At 47.1% G+C, this 20,117-nt stretch overlaps 1 protein-coding gene across 1 annotated transcript; it reads right to left on the bottom strand.

Moving 5' to 3' along the window:
* Positions 1–1,178: 1,178 nt before the first annotated feature.
* On the bottom strand, positions 1,179–9,825 carry lfng (LFNG O-fucosylpeptide 3-beta-N-acetylglucosaminyltransferase). Its single transcript, XM_084463403.1, has 8 exons — positions 9,330–9,825; positions 4,470–4,518; positions 4,150–4,252; positions 3,859–4,012; positions 3,649–3,734; positions 3,316–3,481; positions 3,096–3,181; positions 1,179–2,955 (listed from the first exon to the last, which is right to left on the bottom strand). Exons 1-8 carry the CDS (start codon positions 9,732–9,734, stop codon positions 2,889–2,891), a joined length of 1,116 nt encoding a protein of 371 aa, XP_084319529.1. The 5' UTR covers positions 9,735–9,825; the 3' UTR covers positions 1,179–2,888.
* Between the last annotated feature and the right edge of the window lie 10,292 nt (positions 9,826–20,117).

The following is a 20,117-nucleotide window of genomic DNA, read 5'->3' as shown; positions in this document are numbered from 1 at the left end:
GCAAAAGCTGGAGTTTGGAAAATCGATGTCATCATAGGACTATAATGGGGAAAAGCTGTTAAACCAATCGGTTACCTTATAGTCGATTTGATATTTTTAAATAAGGCAGCTGATGCTGAGTTCTGAGCCTGTTGATGGGACAGGGAAGTCCTTCCTCTGGCCTTGTTCCCATGGGAAATGAGTAAGACCAGGCTTAGAATCAAACTCTTTTATTATTAAATTGGCACGCTGTGAAAGTGTAGGCGTACTTGGTAATCCCATGCGGGGCAGTTTGATCTTTAGCAACAAATAAGAGCAGTTTCAACATAATAACTAGGCTTGTTTTGCTGTAGATTTATTTTAATGTGATAAAGTGATCAAGTGTAAGCACCCTTACATTCTGCCTACTGGGATTACATGTGTAAAGCAGCATAGGTTTGTTGGGGAATGTTTTATATTGTGTAATTAATTAACATTTGAAAGTATTAAACATTGAAATAGTTGAAACAATAGATGATTGCTAACCAATGACAACTGGACAATTAGGGCAGATAGTGGCATGGGTGTTTGATAACCAGACAAAAGGTTCTGGGTTCGATTAGCGATATCTGCAAGCATCCTAGAGTCTATCCCATACCCATCCTTGACATGTATCTTCAGTTTCTTTCGATAAAAATGTATGCTTAATGACTAAATAGTGTTTTCTCCAGTTTGGCGTGGAATCCTAGCATAAATATATAGCATAAACTTTGACGGTACATTAAAGGCTATTAATTACAATTTGTATCATTTTCAATGTAGTTCTGTGGTGGGTTTCAGGTTTTCCTTAATGTTTGCTATTGTAATTATGTCCATTCCCATACTCCCCAGAGCTGTGAAACAATAAACACATCCCAACAAGTGTTGGCTCTGTTCTCCATTAGCATCACAATTTACTTCCTGGCCCGGTTCAGGCTTTTAGCCTCACACTAAAAATAACTGCCCTTTTAATTAAGGCATTTTAGGGGTTTTATTTGTATGTATTTCCAAAAACCTTTCTCGTTTTCACTCGTTTCACATTTCTCGTTACATTCACAAATGTAACATTTGTGAAAGCTATTAATGGTCGTTAACATGCTCACAATTCATACACAACTTCACTCTCCTCCCACACACATTTTTTTTTCCCGCTCAAATAAAGACAGACAACTCTGTAATGTTTCTCAGCGATGGACTTTTATTCAGAGGTTTAGGTCCCCAATGTGATTCCCACGGTGATAATACCAGGATCAGAACCCTAATCCCTGAGAAGCCAGTAATGGAATGGATAAAAAAAAAAACTCCAGATACTGGAGAATAAAGCAGTCATTTAGTACAGTTCAAAGCCGTACGCAATCATGTCGAGGTCATCAAAAGCATATGTAAACCACGACAGGAAATTACATTCTAGAACGTTTTACAATCACTACAGGAGACACCTATGCAGTGCCACGGTACACAGTACCGGCACTGCCTAGACTAGATGGACGAGCTCACCCAATATGGGTTGGCAAACACAGAGGTTCAAATACCTCTGTCTAAAATAAAAAAAATCTAAATAAATACTGTTGTTGCTCCTGTTAAGTTCTCCCCACACATGCCTCAACAATGACCCGGCAATATTATATTTCTAGATGCCATTTGGTGGGAGTACGCAATGACTGTATTTATTACAATACCGTGATGGCGTAAATTCTGAGGCAAGTCTAGCAGGAGTTGAACCCCTAACCCTGGCAGTGTAATTGCCATGCAATAGCTCAAGGGGTAGAGCGGTTGAGCTAGACAGGACCCTCCATCCAATATTAATGGATGTAAAGAGCAAAGAATACATTCTCATTGGTTCGTTACCCTGCTAACTATTAAAGACTATTAAAGTGTCTTGTAACTACCAGGTCATTGATGGTTCCGCAACATGAGGGACATTTCTTAACAGGAGCACACAAACAGTTCATTTGAAATACAGCTGTGCAATTTCTTTCTATTTTTAAAACATTTGTAGGCGGGCAAATCTAAAGTTGATTGCAACCCCAAAATCATTATCTCTGTCATATATTATTTTTTCCCTGATTGTAACGAATGCAAGGAGCTTAATTAAATATATTAGAATTCAGAGATAATGACAATTCTGGAGTTATTTGCACACTTTACATTATCAAGGAACATTAATTCTGTCAGTTTATCCAAAAATATCAAAGAGGGGAAAGTGCTCCATCCTGATATACCTCAGGGTACTTTACCCAAGGATATATTTGGTAAACTGCCAAATACCAGCTCAAATCATAGGAGAAATAACACTGACATTTAACCTCAACGTAAAAGCACAAATTCTATCTTCATATTAAAAATTTTAGTCCGGAGTCTTCTGAGTAAAAAACAAACAAAAAAACATTAAAATAGAAAGACCAATGGCAATAGTTTCCAATGGCTTTCTGTTAACTTTTCTTTTAAATGTCTGGACTAAAACCGAAATCTAAATGCAATCATTAATGTAAAGCTGGCAAAAAGCTTGAATATGTGGCAGTGAATACATTCTATGAGAATCGCAGAAAAATTTACAAGCAACATATACATCATCTCAAAGCTTAACACATGATTGCCTGCAAAGCTAAATGCTGAAAGCAACTTCCTGCCGGTGGAGGGGGGGGACGAGGGCCCTGGACTATTCTCTCCTAGGAGAGGGTCCGGGGCCCTCCCCCACCCTCAGACAGGAAGGAAGGAAGGATCCCAAGACGGGCCGCACAGCAGCCCAGTTAAAACTACTACGAGACCAAACACGACCGCAGCGAAAAAGTCTGCGGTGTGGAGGTCTAATAAACCAAACGCTGGTCTCCACGAGCCTTTCAGATACCGAGGCCCTAACGGAGACGAGGATGAGAAGGAGCCGTCGCCTTCTAGAAGGCAACTTGAGGAGGACACCACGGGGTGTCTGGGTACAAGAGGCAGTGCACAGACTTGAACCTGGAGAGAGAGGGAGAGGGAGAGAGAGAGAGAGAGAAAGAGGTTAGATTCACATTGGCGCTGAAGCAGTTCTCGTCACATCTTCGATACGACATCATCTACGATATTTTTTTTTTCAGTTCAACGTCCACTCATCTCACCTCGAGGGGTCCTCCTCCACAGGGAAAGCTCCTTTCATGTTGATGATGTTCCTCTTGTTCTCAAACATGCCATAACTCAATGTGATCTAAAAAGAAGAGAGACCAAAAAAAGAGACGAGTTATTATTAATTCAACAACAATCCCTCTGTCGTATTTCCGGGGGGCATCGCTACCATCCATGGCAGTACAGTAAAGGGAAAAAAACTTGTAGTCCTCTGACCTGTTTGTGAATCTCAGAACGTGGCACTTGTTGCAGGTTCTCCAGGTGCGAGTGGAAGAGGTTGCTGCGGGTCAGCTGCACCCCCAGCACCGACTCGATGATGTAGCCCACCGTGCAGTCGTCAGGGAGACGGATCTTCTCCGCCGTGTTCATGAAGTGACCACCACTGAGGGAAGGGGTTAAGAAGAAGAAAGCCCAGTCAGTACATATACGTCGTACACTGGTTCTGAAAGGATCCGGGTTATTTTAAGGGAGGGAGTTTTAGCGGTTGACTGGGAAGCTATTGGAGTTCATCTTCATAAATCATCGTCGTCATCATCTCCATCGTCTCACCTTGCCCATGGGCTCATCTTCAGAGCCAGACCGCGGCTCACGCAGAACCCAGCGCCCCCGGTGGCGAACCAGAAGTTGACGGGTCTCTAAAAGAGGAAACAGGAAGCACATTAGCAATCGGGGAAAGAGTTTCCTGCAAGATAAGAACACACACACACACACACACACACACACAGGCGATGGTTTTGGTTCCACGTGGGGGTCTCGTACCATCTTGTTGTCCCCCAGTCTCTCGGTGGCCTCGATGGGCCGGTCCAGGCTGGGCTTGCCGACGTACATGTCCTGGGTGTGGGGGAAGTGGGACAGCAGCTTCACCAGGGACCTCACGTTCACGTAGTTGTCGTCGTCTACATGACAGAACCATCTGGAAAGGAGAACACAGCAAAGAACATTGGTTAGATGTCGTGGAATTAAGGCCTTTTCAAACAAGCTTCACACTTCATGCAGACGAAGAGGAAGATGGTGGATTGAAGGAGGAAGGGGAGCAGTGGAGGCACTTACTTTTTTCCTGACTCGATGAACTTGTCGTATTCCACGGCCATCTTGCAGGATAAAGCCTGCCGGCTGTGGGCTGCGGAGCAGTTGGTGTTGATGGCGTGACTTCCTGTGGCATCAATGAAGAGAGAGAACGAGAGTTATGACGAGACAGGGTACGGGGAGATGGTGAAATCTAGAGGCAGCTTACAGCCAATGTACATAATGTAGACTGACGCCTCATGTGATATTAGCATGATCACATATCATGAATAGGTTGCTGAACGGTGTAATAAAAGATAGAGATATTCACATCACACAACTTGCATTTCCACCGACAAACTTACCAATCTTTTTTTTCAGCTCCTCATCTTCTCCGTCCGTGAAGATGTAAGTCTGTAAGCAAAAACATCAAAACGTTACCAAGGGGGTCCTGAAATTCGAATTAAAGTCAATTGTCTTGAAACAAATACAACAATTCTGAACTCTATCTAACGTCTCTTGCTTTTCTTCCCATCTGCCAGGGGGTCTGATTAGCATCCTTTGGTGGGACAATGGGAAGCACATGGAGTTAAACAGACCCCAGCTCCGATAAAGACCCTTTGTGTCCCCTCTTTCACCCTCGCCATGGCAACTTTGCAATGTCCCCCAAAGTATCTCATACATAGAACAATAGGGTGGTGTGGGGCGGCCATCCATCTTTACCCCCGTCACCACCCCCACCACCATCACCCCATCTTGACTAGTAGAGCCCTTCCTCCGCTGCGCCCAATGACTAACTACACCATGTTAAATATTACACACACACACACACACACACACACACACACATACCACAACAAAACACGTGGGTCAGGAAGTTACGGGTCTATATAAGATACAATCCACACAATAAGGTGTGGTCTTGTTAAAACCGCAGCCGGTTGCAACAGACGTTGCAGTTAAGAACACAATGACCTCTCGCTTCTATAAAGAAAACACACAACCCCTCTACCACACATCTCTCCAAAAAGCAACACAACCAGCTTTGGATAAGGTGCTGCTTTTATGGTGGCCCGCGCAGAGCAGGTGCAAGGCTGAGTGTGTGTGTGTGTGTGTGTGTGTGTGTGTGTGTGCGTGTGTGTGTGTGGGGGTGGGTGTGTATGTGTGTCGCACACAGAGAAGAGTGTGCGATGATTGAAGATTGAATGCCCTGGGGGCGGGTGGCCTTGTCAACTGTCCCGTAAACTGTGTGTTTACTCTTGAGTTCAGGTGAGGCAGCACCTGCCTAAGCTCACGCTATATAATCAAGGCTGCGTGTGGCAACAGGCCTGGGTCACGCGTGGGTTGCCTCACTCCTCCAACCCCCCACCCCCCCCCCCCACCTATCACCCCACGCCGGTTCATGGTTCCTCGCTTCTGGGAACACTGAGGAGCGCTTTGTGACACACAAGCACAAAGTAGCACCCTCACAACTCCACTGAACCCCAGCATCCTGTTGCAACAGTGGGCCGTGTCTGCCGCGATCTGCATCTTAATTGTCTGCTTGTGTGCGCTTGACTAGAAAAGGGAAAAAGGACTTCCTGGGTCCTTCCTGCTTTTTGGTCAAAGGTTTGATCCCTTTTTTTGTTCTCTGTGGGTACTAGTGTACAATGGCGCAATGTATGGCCGTCACGGTCGAAGAGTATCCATGCAGATGTTGCGTGAGGCAGGAGCCTTGAGTCTCTGTTTGTTCAGGGGATGGGGTGGTTCGTGGGGCGGCGGCGGCGGTGGTGGTGCGTGTGGCGGTGGCGGTGGTGGTTTTGGCGGTAAAAGGGATCACAGACTGGCACTGTTTGCTTTAAAGCCCCAAGTGAAAAGGCAGCCTAATCACAGAGGCAGCTGGCGGGGCAGCCAGGGTACTGACAGAGAGGGGGGTGAGGGAGGGAGGGAGGGGGTGAGGGAGGGAGCAAGAGAGGGAGCAAGCGAGGGAGGGAGGGGGTTGGAGTCTCACTGCTGTTTGGTAATTCAGAATCCGTGTGTGGCCATTCAATCCACTTCACTCGCTCAATCCAACCCCTCCTCCCCCCCACCTCCTTCCCCCCCCCCCCCCCCCCCCCCCCAACCTCCTCCTGGATAGCCAGCCTCTTGAATGGAACAATACTGAGACTTTTCCTGCTGGGTAAAGCCTCCACTGGGTAAATTCTCACTATGTTTGCCAGCATTTGCATACAGCTGCAGGAGTTAACCAAAGAGACGCAGGAGCCTTTTCTGGTGGCCAAATCGCCCACTCCCCCTATTCTCTTTGTTTCTTTAACAGACCCTAAAAGAGGACATTTAATCACGGTGAACGCCAATTTCCTTGTATTTTCTTCTCCTTTTCCTGTTTTGTGTATGTTTTTTTTTTCTTCTGAAACTACAGTAGGTAGTATAACACACAAGGGTGTGGAGGCTGAGAACAAAAGTGGGAGAAGATGAGAGACTCCTCCTGGTCAAAGAGACGGCCCTGGCACGCCTCCCCGGCCCTAGTCTAAGCCCAGAGTGGTGCCTGGCTGGCTGCCTCCTGCCTGGGAAGGAAGGGCACCGGGACCCCCACCGCCACCCACCCCCACCCCAATCAATAATGGCCTCCACCCAGCCTCCTTCCCTCCTTTGTCCACCCTCATTCAATGGGGACGGCGAGTGAGTTTCACGACTCATTCTTTATTCCATGGGTTTGCTTTGTTTCATTGCAGATTTATGGAAGTATGGGAGTCATAACAGGGGGGGGGGGAGAATGCAATGTGTGGAGTGTTTGTGTGCCTCATGTGATAATATGCTAAGAATATTAAGTTAAGATTAAAATATATTAAGATTTGGCCATTCAACAATTGTATCCACAGACAATGTAAATGTATTAAAGTACTTATAATCAACACAGCCAATTTAGGGACAATTAGAAAAAAAAACAAAAAACTAAGACAATTACACATTACTACCTCATCAATTTGTAATAGTAGTATATTTAATAATTATTTTAAACTATCAAGCCTATGACACTCTCCTATCACTTTTAAATCAGGGGCATGCTTGATTAGAAGTAGCCCCACAGACGGGCTCGGTTATCACAGAGGCGATCTGCCCTTTATGTTGATGTGTAAACACCATGTGACTGCGGGCTCATTAACGTACAGATAAGGAGGGGCCACGCCACCAGAGAGGCCGTGTGGGTTTCAGTAGAACGCCGTGGCTGTAACCTGTGCACAGAGCTATCCATTACATGTAAACATCTCCCATTGAGTCAGAGGACACCGTTTTAGAGCAGTTCTCCTTCTATTGACTTTTCAAAAAAAAATTGAAAATGTATATATATATATATATATATTTTTTTTTTTTCTTTGATTAACTTTTATTTTGAAAACAAATATCCAACTGAAGGAGAGCAGGTCTAAAGTAGGATTTCAAAATAAAAGCATTCGGCTGATAATACCCATCAAACCCAATGGTGGCAGGTGACCATATGCATTCGGTGGGAATTCACAGCATCATATGGCCGGCATTAAGGCCGTCCATTGTTCTCCGCCCCTGTCCCTCTGTCCTGTGGCCACCTGGCTTCTCCTCTGCCTCTAGGAACTCCCTCTTGCATTGTGGGGATCAGCAGCCTTATCCTTTATGTCGGCCCAGCCTCCAGACCAGCTGCCAGCCTAAAGCCCCTGCTGTCTGCTGCCGCACCGCCGCCGTGGACTGGCTGGGTGGGGGTGGGGGGTGGGGGGGGGGGCGGGGGCTGGGATCACTGTCATTACGACCCTCTGTGGGTACCCACACCTGCAACACGATACCACCGGCTCTGCGAGAGTCCTGGTTTGAAGTGTGGGCCTAACTTGTGCTAAGCTAGTGGTGGTGGTAGTAGTGAGTATTAAGTGAGTGTTCTGGGGAGTGGATACCCCACCTCCCCCCCCCCCCGGCCAGTGTGTTCATCGGTCGGCCACTCAACAATGATGAGGGGGAGAAAAATCCCCAGTCCCCAAGAGCTCTGCCAATGGCTTGCAGCAAAACGGTCTCCATATAATGCAGGGTGACACTTTCCGTTCTCCGAGGGGACAAAAGCAAAGAGCTACGTTTAGTGACCACGTCCATCGCCCATGAAAAGGGCCTCTATGCGCTAGGACGCTGCATGCACTCTCCAGCGCCGGCACAAAATCACATTGACTACGGCCGCTTCCTTCTGCCCCCCCCCCCCCCAACCCCCCGTGGCTCCGTGGCCCCCTCTTTGTGGCCCGCTTTGAAAGAGATTCTTTGCACATTTTCATAACCCCGGCGCGCTTGTTCTATTCCCAGCAGCGGCGGCGCACATTTCCCACAACACCACCCACCCGCCCACCCACCCACTTCCACCCCACTCCCTTTCTGTTTTGTCCCAGCCAGGGCATCTCCTGAACGAAGCCCCCCTACACCAGCCTCCTCCGACTCCCCCCCCCCCCCCCCCCCGACCCCCTCCCCGGCCGGGGTTTGTCTCCCCTACGCTGGGGTAGAGCCGAAGCCCTTTCTCAGCGCACCGGCGTTCCCATGGAGAGTGGGAGACAAGGTGCTGGGAAAGTCCTTTTCTTCCAACCCCCCCCCCCCCACCAGCCTCCCCTTCAGGGAGACGCTTTGTTAGCCAAGCTGGAAGAGGGGGGGGGGGCGACAACAGAGACGCCGCCACCGCTACACGCACCATCTATTTCACCAAGGGGCATTCACGGGGACACCCCGAAAGAGGGGAGATAATAGAGAGAGGGGGGGGGGTGTGGTCGTGTGGGGAGAGGGTAGAGGGGAGAAAGGAGGACTCCTCCAAAACTGTTCCCTCCGGTTCTCATAGATATCACTCAAAAGAGAATAAGAAGTGAAAGAGCGTCGGAAATTCAGTTTTACAAAAAAAAATGTGTGAGAGGTTTTTTTTTTGTGTGTGTCTATCCACTGTTGAGACGCGGGAACAATGAAACAGTAACCGGCTATTAAATAGACTTCACCTGCACGTGAACACTGGCCTATTGTCGCGAACAATAAGGGACTCGCAACAATGCCACACAAGTTCAAAGAGTAACCATATATATATATATATACGCCTACACTTTAGGAGGTCTAGGTCTATACCGGCTATACTGTTTTCTTTTATAAATGGCAATTCGTTTGTTTTGTTGTCTAACACAATTAGACGTAGGCATTAAATTGAATTGAATAATTGAATAAAAAACGCACATGAACTACATGCTGACTGTATTTGTTCTCACCTGTTGAAGGTTTCTTGAGATCCAGGTATCGAGAAGCAGATTTAATCGGGACTGGTGGAACTTCTTGGTGGTCTTGACAGCGATGAACAGGTCGCCGGCGCTGATGTCCTCCGCCGGAGGGGGTTCCGCGGCGGACGCGGACGACTGCGTGGGCTTGTCCACGTCTCTGCGTCCACGGGTTAGCTTAGTAAAGTACGCCGAGAACCCCTTCTTCTCCTGGGGCTGAGAGGTCTCTTCGTGCGCTGCGTTGTCCAGACTCTGGAGGGAGCGGGTCCCGATGTCTCCCTTGGGCGCATCCTCCATCTGGACCCGGTGATGCTGAGCCGCGACCAAAAGCACCACCGCGCACACGAACGCGGTGCAGGCTATGGAGACAGCCACCTTCTTACCGTTATTTTTCAACATGGTTAACTCTTAAAAACACTAACTTTAACACAGCGGCTACTTGATACAATGTCCATATAGAAATCTCAACTAAATGCTCCGCTGTGTGTACGCTCACATGCCTAGTGTAATAACAAGCGCGTCGGGGGCCAAGCGGGTCTTTATACCAGCCCGGCCTGGCCACGCCCCGTGGGCGGGCCTTGAGAAGCCGCGTGTGACAGAGAGGATCATGCCGCGGTTGCTGGGATGTGAAAAGCCGCCTTAACAAAGCGTGTGGGCGAGCGCTTGCGCACGCGTGCGTGCGTCTCTGTGTTTGATCAGTCAAATCTTTTGTATCACTTTAGTTTGTATAGGCCTACTTAAATTAAGTTTTTAAAGGCACTATGCAATGTAAATGCACAATGTGTGTGTATATACACATATATATATAACATAATAAATATATATATATATATTAACAGTGGCAGACAGGGGACTGAAAGAATGACTCATTTGGTCTATTTGAAACGTGCAGCCCCAGCGAGCAATGCCCTCTGCCCACAGAGAAAGCCGCCCCGGCCGAGATTGATTTCCATGTGACTCTATTCGTATCCAGCCAAGTGGGGACCTCTTGTTCAGTCCGCAGCCGCGAGCCCCTGGGCTATTGTTCTCCCCCGGACCGTGTAAGGGCTCCTTAACAGTTGCCCATTCCTGAACACTTGTTATTCAAATTGCGGGACCCTCACAGGTCAGGGGTGGCGGGGGGTGGGGGGTGGGGGGGGGGGTGACTGGGAGGGGTGGTGGCGGAGTTTGGAGGGAGCCAGACTGGAGGTCAGGATGACGCGAGGTCCTTTGAGAGTGGCATGCAGCTGGCGGTGAGACAGGAGTCCAGACAACCGCACGTCCCTTGGACGTCTGGGGACGTGTAAGGGTGGTGGGCCTATGTAGGCAGGGGGGGTGGGTCCGTTCAAGCCGTTCAGACGGCACGTGTTGGAATGGGATTTATTTGAATTGTTTCTGATTGTGAAGTTCTGTTCTTCTTCTGCATCTTTGAGTTTTGTGAATATTGTTGTTGTTGTCTCAGCAGTCTGAATGGCATTTTATTGCGTGTCTTTGCGGCCCCGTTGTGAATGAGGATTCTCTCTCAGCGGTCATTGAGGTTCAAAACGGGCCTTTCATTCAGGTACAAACCTTGAATCAAAATAAGAAAAAGGAAAGATAGGCTTGGCCTCTCCCTGGAGCACCTAGATCTCGATCTCGATCTAGAGTGGTCTGTGTTTTACGGCGCTCCTTAATGAATCCCAGCCACCTCTCTGCATCGTCGTTGGAGAAGAGACAGGGCCCTTTTGTTGGGGCTTCCAAACAATGCTTTCTGTTCGTTTCCAAAGCAAGAAACCAGGCAGAAGTGGGTTGTCTCCTTGACCCCCGACTGAACACCGGTCCTGTCTCCGTCCCCTTTTTGGTGTCTGCGAGGCATTCGTCCCGCCGCATAAAGGCCGGATAGGGCCCCGCTCCCGGCACAGACAATGTCCCCTGTTGAAACGAGCTGCGCTTCTAAACAGTAAAACAACACAACAAAAAGAGGCTGTATCCATTCTTTGCTCCTTTTGAGTCCTTTTCGTCTGACAGCCCCCCCCCAAAAAAACCTGGTTCTGTGCCTTGTTAAACCAACCCACAACCCCCCCCCCCCCCCCGCCTCTTCTCCTCCTCCACCTCCCACCTCCACCAGCACCAGCACCGATTCACCCTTCACCGCCCTGGTCGTAGACACCGCCGCCGCCGCTGAAATTCCAGTGAAATGAAATCCCCTTTATTGAGGGAAGCCCACTTCCTGGGCCCTGGAACCCACAGACCCCACAAGATAAACCAGTCCGGTTCTGCTTGCGATTTTCTGCTGATCGTGTCAACATGTCGGTGGGGGATGATCTGAGCGCGCTCCAGACAGAACGGGCCCTTGTGATTAAAGGGATCCTACTTGTAAACCACTGCTTCCCCTCCACTGGGGATAGTGGTGGGGATGCTAGTGGAGCAAAGTCTATGCAACAGGTATCGAATCCATAATGCAGGGTGATTTATAGCAGTGGTTTCTTTTTGCGGAAGAGGGGGGGGGGTCCTCAGTTGTGGTGTAGGTAATTGTTACTATATGGGTTTGTGTGTATGTGTATGTGTGTGTGTGTGTGTGTGTGTGTGTGTGTGTGTAGGTGTACGTGTGTGTTTGTGTATGTGTGCAACTGTGTGTGTGTGGGGGTATGTGTGTGTGTGTGTGTGTGTGTGTGTGTGTGTGTGTGTGTGTGTGTGTGTGTGTGTGTGTGTGTGTGAGAGTGTGTGTGAATGTGTGTGTGTGCATGCCGTGGATGTGCATGCATGTGTTTGTGTGTGCGTGTGTGAGCGTGTGCGTGCGCCTGTGTGCGTGTTCCTTGTAATACGTTCCAGAAGCATCCCTCTATTCTTATGATTTCGCATTCACTCTGTTATCCGCCGCAGAGACTAGGAATCCCATAGAAGCGCCACAGCTCTGGGACATGTTGAGTCAAACTCGCTTCGTCTGATTCATCTGGGAAGCGTTTGTGGAACACTGGGGGTTTCCTTTCTCTCTTTCTTCTTTTGAACAGTTTGTTTAATATGCCACGCCGAACGCCTTTGATTGAGTTCACATACAGTTCTGCTTTTGAATCACAGACACCTTGTGACCGACATCTCCTCTCTGTTATGCATCCCGCTCTACTTCCAAAACTGGCCTGGGTTTGTGGCCGTAATGCACATTCAATAGTTCTTCCTCTGTCTCCATGCCCTTTTTCCAATAAATACCATTTTTGAATCTTTGACATGTTATAGTTCATCTGCCTGCAGGTTTTTTTTTGTGTGCTTTTCTTTACCTACTCACTTTTGAGACTTTTTGTACAGTTAGTCTCAAAAGTATAAAGACATACACCCATACATGTACTTCTATACCTATTGTATCTTATATATTGTAAGTGCAGATGAAATACGAGTGATAAAGCACAAACTTAAACAAGAAAAAATACCCCCTTAAATTGTGAGCTCATTACTTCATGATTTATTAATACCATGATTTATATTTCCAGAACTCCTCTCCCCGGGGATCAACAAAGCGCTGTATCTTATCTTATCTATCCCTCTGTCCTTGAGAATGTTCTTAGGGCCCCTGTAGTGCTAGAAAAATCAATACGTATTTCATGATGGCCGATGGGAGCAGTCTTTTAGGGTTCCGCTCATTTTCCCAGCATGGACACAGCAGCTATGATAGGATTACAGGTCACACCAGAAGCCTGCGCCAGGGGACCCAATGGCCCCTCAGTAGCTGGTTTCATTTTCCTCTGGCCCCCATGCAACAGTAGAGGAGGAGGCCCCCGGAGGAATAGTGCAGCAGAGAGAGAGAGAGAGAGAGAGAGAGAGAGAGAGAGAGAGAGAGAGAGAGAGAGAGAGAGAGAGAAAGAAAGAAAGAAAGAAAGAAAGAAAGAAAGAAAGAAAGAAAGAAAGAAAGAAAAGATAAAGTGACAGGCAGTAGAAGGAGAGAGCAAACAGAGAAAGAGAGAGAGAAAGAGAGAACTACAAAGAAAGACAAAAAATAAAACCCTGTGATAAGGTTGGCCTCAGTCAGTTGATACATGTCTTCCAGGTAGACAAAGAAACGGGTGAATGGTTCCACAAACAGACAATTAGGGGAAGGTCACAAACCGAGCCAGGAGCCATGGAAGTGCTGCCAGTGATCCTGGGAAGGTCGGCAAACGCAAAGCTGATGTATGCGTACACGGGGACATTGTCACGAAGGGCCAGATTCAGGTGATGCATCTACTACAACAAAGTGCTGGACATGGCTTACATTTTCGTAATGAGTGTCAGTGCCTATTAAGGAATGCATAAGTGGTCAAAAGTGCTACAATGCCAATGCTAGGATTAGCCGTTAGAAACAGTTTGGAGAAACGGATGCTGTGAAGATGCATGTGTTTTCAAAAGGAATGTTACATCTCAAACTGATGGTAATCATATATATATGATATATATATATATATATTATGTTTAATATGTTTTATATATGAAACATCTTTGACTGTAACGTGTTAAACATCACTGTAAATGGGGGCCATAAGTAAAAGTATTTATTTTATAATGTAGGATCTTAACATAAGTAATAATATAATTGAGTTTACATAATTACGGTCACTTAACAGGATAATTGATTGCGGTCAGGGTGTGAGTCGTAATTGGATAAACGTGTGAAAGTATAATTGGTGTAACTACCCTCACTGTGAAGTAAACCAACAGAGCTAACGAGTAACGAGTAAGCAAACAGACACCACAGTGGTGGCCCTCACCAATCAGAGCCCACGGATCGATACTGTCACAACTTGCCTGTCTGGCCCCCGTCCTCCTCATAACTAGCAGAGCCTAGAGCTTCACATTTGCATAACTGCTCTGCACAAGTCGTCACCCCCTCTGCCTCTGTGCCCTACTTAAACTTTTCAGCCTTAATGCTTCCCATAGCTCTTCTTTTGTGCAAGGCCTTGTTGTCCTGGGAAACAACAAATGATTGACATGATGAATTATGAAGACTCTTGTTTTGTCTGGCCTCCACAGAGATCTGTTTCTGGGTAGGAGTTGGGGGGGGGGGGAGGGGGAAAACTGGGAAAGACGTCTTTGATCAAAACATCTTTGATGCAACAGTTTTAAACTATGAAGAATGTTGGAGACGCCGGCGTGGGATTGTCTGCGGGTTTTGGTTTTGTTGTGTTTGGTCTTGTTATTCCCAACTGCTGTCACAGAGAGGGCTTTATGTTGTTGTCATATGGATTCTATATAGCAGAGATCTCCTATGTCTGGGAGTTGTTGTGGACAAAGAGACTTCTTCTCTGTGTACCCCCAGAATGAGCTGGTGTAACACTAAGAATGAGTTGAAATACATTGTGTGCATGCCAGTACTTTGAAAACGAGGATGGGTATACACGTACACACGTACACGACAATAGTGTACAAACAGAACTTTGAATCTATTTCTACTATCTATTTCTACTATTTCTACCACTTCATGTAAAGCCAATAGCGAGTTTTTGTGTCAAGCTAAATATTAATCAAGAGAAGAAACAGGTATGGTATCACGTAGAAAAGTTGGTGAAATAGACTAAATTTTAGCTTGCAAACAGCTCAATCGAGCTTACTTATCTTATCAGAGTGTTGAGAGTTTCACAGCGGAGAGTAGTGGTCTTCAGGTTCAGGGTTAGAATTTAGAAGCTTGAGTTGAATTGGTAAGCTTGAAGCAAAGGCCTACAAACTACATTTGCAGCAGCCACTCATTTTTGTTGGGGCAAAGTATCTGACATCATATAAAAATTGGGCGTAGTTTGGGCATTGGTAGGAAATATGTCTCTACCAATAAATTAGGAATGGATGCATTGCCCAACGCAATCATTTTGATTGATAACATAAGTGCACAGCCCGGCTCTTCTCTTTTTGCCTAGGGAGAACCGATGACAATAACAAAGACACCCTTGGGCAGGGCTCAACAAGTTCCAGAACAACAACATCCACCCCAACATCCACTTAAAATCATGAAAACATTTTTAATTAAAGTTTATGACTGATGATGCAGCCGCCCAGTACATTAAGTCTTTTCTTTTTAATAAAAATTCCTTGAATACTATCCCACCAGTATTGAAGTATTGCACGTTCTAGTACGACCGCCACCCCTCCGCAGTCCTCAAGTGACCACAGGTAAAGGTCAAAGATTGATTCCCTTCCCTCCCTTCCACTGTCATACTGACCTGAAACCCGATCGGTTTGGAAATGACCGGACCTCTGTGACCCCCTCACGTCTCTGGCCCCGGGGCCCCCTGCTGTCGCTCCCAAATGGCACAGAGCTCCCTTACACAAACACCACCCCCCCCCCCCCCCCCCCCCCACTCCCTCCACCACCAACCAACCCTCCAGTAGAGGCCTGTACATTGCTTGTGATCTTCACAGACCTCTTTCAAGTTTAAGCTTTTTTATGTTTTATTTTTTCACTTTTTAAAATTCTGTTTAGTGTATTTCTCCCAACCCCGCCCCCCCCCCCCCCACCGCCCTCAATGATGTCACACCCACCGAGAACAATAACAGATGGGATGCACGATCAAGGTCAGCGATCAAACAATCAGTGTAATTAGGCACATCTGTGATCCATTTACAGTCACCCATGCGGCGGAGGATAGTACTTGCCTCCTCTTCCCAGAGAACAATTAGTAGATGGTATTGATTTTCAGATATGCACTGGATTGATCACAAAAATGTGAATGGTCCTTTGTGTGCTTGTTGGGCTCTTTGTTGATTTTTTGGAAAAACGTTTTGCTCCCGCAGTGTTTCCAATAGCAGCGTTTATATTCTCTTCTGTCTGCTTGCGAATGCCTGCCCATAAATGATCTACAGTAAAGCAGAGATCTGTCACGTCGTATTGTTCTTCACGCTCCTTGTGCTCCAGACAAGAGTCAGGGGCCATAAAACACCACAGGGGAGCCCTGAGGAATTACACCCCGACAATGTAAAGCAGATGTGGTTGTAAAACAGTTAGAGGACTTTTACTGCCTTGTGAAAACCTATAGCGAGAGACACAACAGTAAATATTGTCTAATTACGTAAGTCTATATGGTAATTGGTCACCCATAGGATGGTAAGTCTACAAACCTTGTTTTTCTTACGCTTGGACAGCTTCCGTTAATTTTTGCTTCATTAAGGTAATTGTAGTGCCAGTGGTCCAGTGGTTACTCCATTAACTATAACTGCAGGCCTTCCATCATTCGGTAGTAATCAAACACCCTAACAATGTTAAATAGCTACTGGGCAACAGAAGGAGATGATAGATCGAGGGCAACACTATTGTAATTATGGAGCTTAATTCAGTATTAATATGATTACATTAATGTTTTTTTTCTCTTTTTCTTGTATCATCTGAATGTCTGTCTGAGGAATCATTCAGTGGCGGCTTTAAATGTTTCAGAAATTGTTCTGGACATACATCTGGTCTTGTTTACACATATTAGGTAAGGCTTATATTAATAAACATATTATACAAAGATTAATGTCAGAGTTGTTAATTGCCTTTAGCATTATACATCTGATGGTGAACAATAAGCAGGGTCACACGTGTATTAGGGATGAATTATATAGCAGGGATTACAATATGGTATAGAGTAACCACCTGCCAGACTATAGCCTAAATGCACTGGTCTAAAATAAGAAAGTATACATACTTTGTTGCAGTACTTATGTCGTTTTTTGGGGCTTTACTTATTTCATATTTCAACCATCACTTTAACTTCATTACTTACTGAGTTCATTATAAAGCAGCACACTATGAAGGCATCCTCTCACCAAACATGAACATCCGTGACCATAGTTGCAACAAATGTTTACCTACTTGTCATATTTACATTTTAAACTTAATTACATTTTACTTGCGCTACTATATGACTTACTCAAGTGATTTTCATACGACTGACCTTAAAGTGGATCAGAGTCATTTTCAACCAAGGTATCTGTGATGTTAAGTACTTAAGTATGACTTTGTAGTGCAGTACTTTAGACACCACTGCCTACATGTATAGTATAGCAATCACACTTTCGTTCAGATCACAGGCACAATTGAAAATACACGGGCTGGCTGGCTCTAGCCCGGTCATCCAAGGGAATCTGTGGTGTATTGAGCAGGGATTGAGTCTTGGTTCTCTGGCCCCAGTGAGGTAACCAGAGCAGCTTCCCCCCCTCGCGGTGGTCCGGCTGGGCTGATCCTCTCATATTAAATGGATTAACCCAAGCCTTGTTCTGCTATCAAGCTCCTGGAACAGGAACAGGGATTAACCTTATTGGGGTAATATTCTACAAAATGCTTCTTTCATGAATTGTAACTGTGAAAAGGGTTTTAAAAGGAAATTGCCGATACTTTATAACTTGTTTTAAATCAGCTATTTGTGTTACACTTTTCACATTTTACATTTTTACATTTTTCACTCAGAAATGTTAACTTTGAACACAGTACATATCTTTCTATCCTTTTGTGCCCCAACTTGCCTCAGCTTTTTCTTTCTCAAACAACACCTTTGTACCTTCTGTTCTGCACATGTCCACCACAGTGTGAGGAACATAGGCTGCTGCTAAGTTGACCTCCATCGGTGTGTGTCTTGAGTCTTGTTTACCTCTTGTAACTGTATCCGCCTGTAGCAGGTTAGCTAGAGTGGACTCAAACACTGCATTTCTTATGTAAGACTCCACTTCAACAGTTAAGGTGACAAAGTTTAGATGCTGCAAAGTAAGTATTGGGAAACCTCTCTACACTGTTTCTATTGTACTCCTTGTGTACTCTTTACATGGTGAAAGAGTGGGTGACCAGACGTCCCTGGTTTCAGTGACCTGTCCCCGGCTACTGCTGTCCCCGGAAATGTCGTCCGCCCGCAATCCCCCCCCCCCCCCTCAACAATCCCGTCCGCCCGCAATCCCGTCCACCTGCAATCCCCCCCCCATCAACAATCCCGTCCGCCCGCAATCCCGTACCCTCCCCCCCCCCCTCCCACGCCAACAATCCCGTCCGCCCGCAATCCCGTACCCCCCCCCCCGTCAACAATCCCGTCCGACCGCAAACCCCCCCGTCGACAATCCCGTCCGCCAGGGGGGACAGGGCAGTGTCCCCGTTTTAGTTTTCTACGACTAAAACACTACACGTTTGGAGGTTTTTACAGCGCTGAACCCAAAATGTCCCCGCATTTTGTCTCATAAATCTGGTCACCTTATCTTTACAACAACAAAAAAGTAAACATAAATCCTAATGTATATTTCTCTGTAAATGATTTCACATGAGTAACCTTTCTATGAGCACACGCGTTTAACGGGCCCCTGAGCCTCTGGCTATGAACAGAACAGACACTGAAAGGCACTTTCTCTTTTTTTCCCCTCTTCCTTTTGTCACGAGGAAACGTCTGCTCCGCCGGTCCCCCGTGAGTGGCAGGTGTTGCACCACGATGCTCCCCGACATTTCCGCACTCATTCATCTGCCGCGGGAGCCGTCTGCCCCCTCGCCGTCACCCATACGGCCGCCGCCGCGCTAATCACACTGTTTCAGGGCAGTCGCCATACAGACCCACCCGCCCACCCGCCCGCCCCCCTCTCCCCCATTCCCCCCCCGTTCCCTTGCCCTCTCCCTCTTTCTCTCTGTCACGGATGTGGCAGAGATCAGTAGCGAACACAAACAGCTCTGACCTCTCAGCCCGTGTGTGCCCCCACCCCCCCCCCCCCCACCCCCCTACTGTCCCCCTGTCTACAACACTGGGGGGGCCTATCGTGAGGGTCTAGGGGTCTGTTTGTAAGCCTGATGGTTTGTGTGGGAGCTAACTCTTGGCACATGCATGGATGGATCATACGTTGGTTGATAGGCTGTGGGGACTGTGGCCGTCATTAGTGGCTGTGTTTGAAAGGCGGATGTATAGTGTATGTATGTCCTCAACGCGCGCGCACACACACACACACACACACACACAGACAAACACACACAGACAAACACACACAAAATCTATTTTCTATCCCTCCTTTTATCTTTTTTAATTGGACGATTGGATCTCTATTTATCTTTTATCCTTTCTCTCAAACACACGCTTTCGTTCTATAAACACACACACAAACTCCCAAAGACACACACACACACACACACACACACACACACACACACAGGTATACACACACACACAAACACACACACAAACACAGGTATACACACACACACACACACACACACACACACACACACAAACACAGGTATACACACACACACACACACACACACACACACAAGACAGGCACACACACACAGGCACACGTAGACACACACACAAACACACGCAGGCACACACACACACACGCACACACACACACAGACACACACACACGCATACACACAAACAAAGGATGCATGCACACGCACAAACGGCCCTCCATTAGGTCTGCCGAAGTTCTGGTTGTGGAGTGATGCAGGCTGAACCCGGTGGCTCCGGTCGTTGGAGCTGGCCCAGTATTATCATCGAGGTCCATTCACCGAGGCGGGGAGCCGGGCGGGAGGGGTGGGGGGGGGGGCCGGTGGCCTCAATTGAGGCCACGCTTACTCACTGGCCTTTTCCCACAACCTCCAGGCACCTTGGGGGAAGTCATCCATGGCTAACCGCACTCCTTAATCAAAAGGCTGAATGCAGAAGTTGTCCCGGAGGTTGGCTGCTGCAAGTGCGGTATTAGCGGAGCACATGCTCCCCATTCAGCCGGCAACAATGCGGCCGATTGTGTCGGCTCACCAAGTGTCCATTCTGATTTGAAGTGGAGAGACGGAGCAGACAGAGAGAGACAATGCGGCCCGGGCAGATCGCTGACCACACGGAGCACAAAGGCCCGTCGGAGACT

The sequence above is a fragment of the Micromesistius poutassou genome (assembly GCF_964030765.1).
Source record: "Micromesistius poutassou genome assembly, chromosome: 1".
NCBI classification, from domain to species: domain Eukaryota; kingdom Metazoa; phylum Chordata; class Actinopteri; order Gadiformes; family Gadidae; genus Micromesistius; species Micromesistius poutassou.
This window is presented reverse-complemented; position numbering and strand designations above follow the sequence as displayed.

Coding starts and splice junctions, on each gene's coding strand:
- lfng (XM_084463403.1), bottom strand. CDS start 9,734: ATGTTGAAAAATAACGGTAAGAAGGTGGCTGTCTCCATAGCCTGCACC. Junction 4,253..4,469: donor GGAGCTGAAAAAAAAGATTG/GTAAGTTTGTCG, acceptor TTGATGCCACAG/GAAGTCACGCCATCAACACC. Junction 4,013..4,149: donor TTCATCGAGTCAGGAAAAAA/GTAAGTGCCTCC, acceptor TCTCCTTTCCAG/ATGGTTCTGTCATGTAGACG.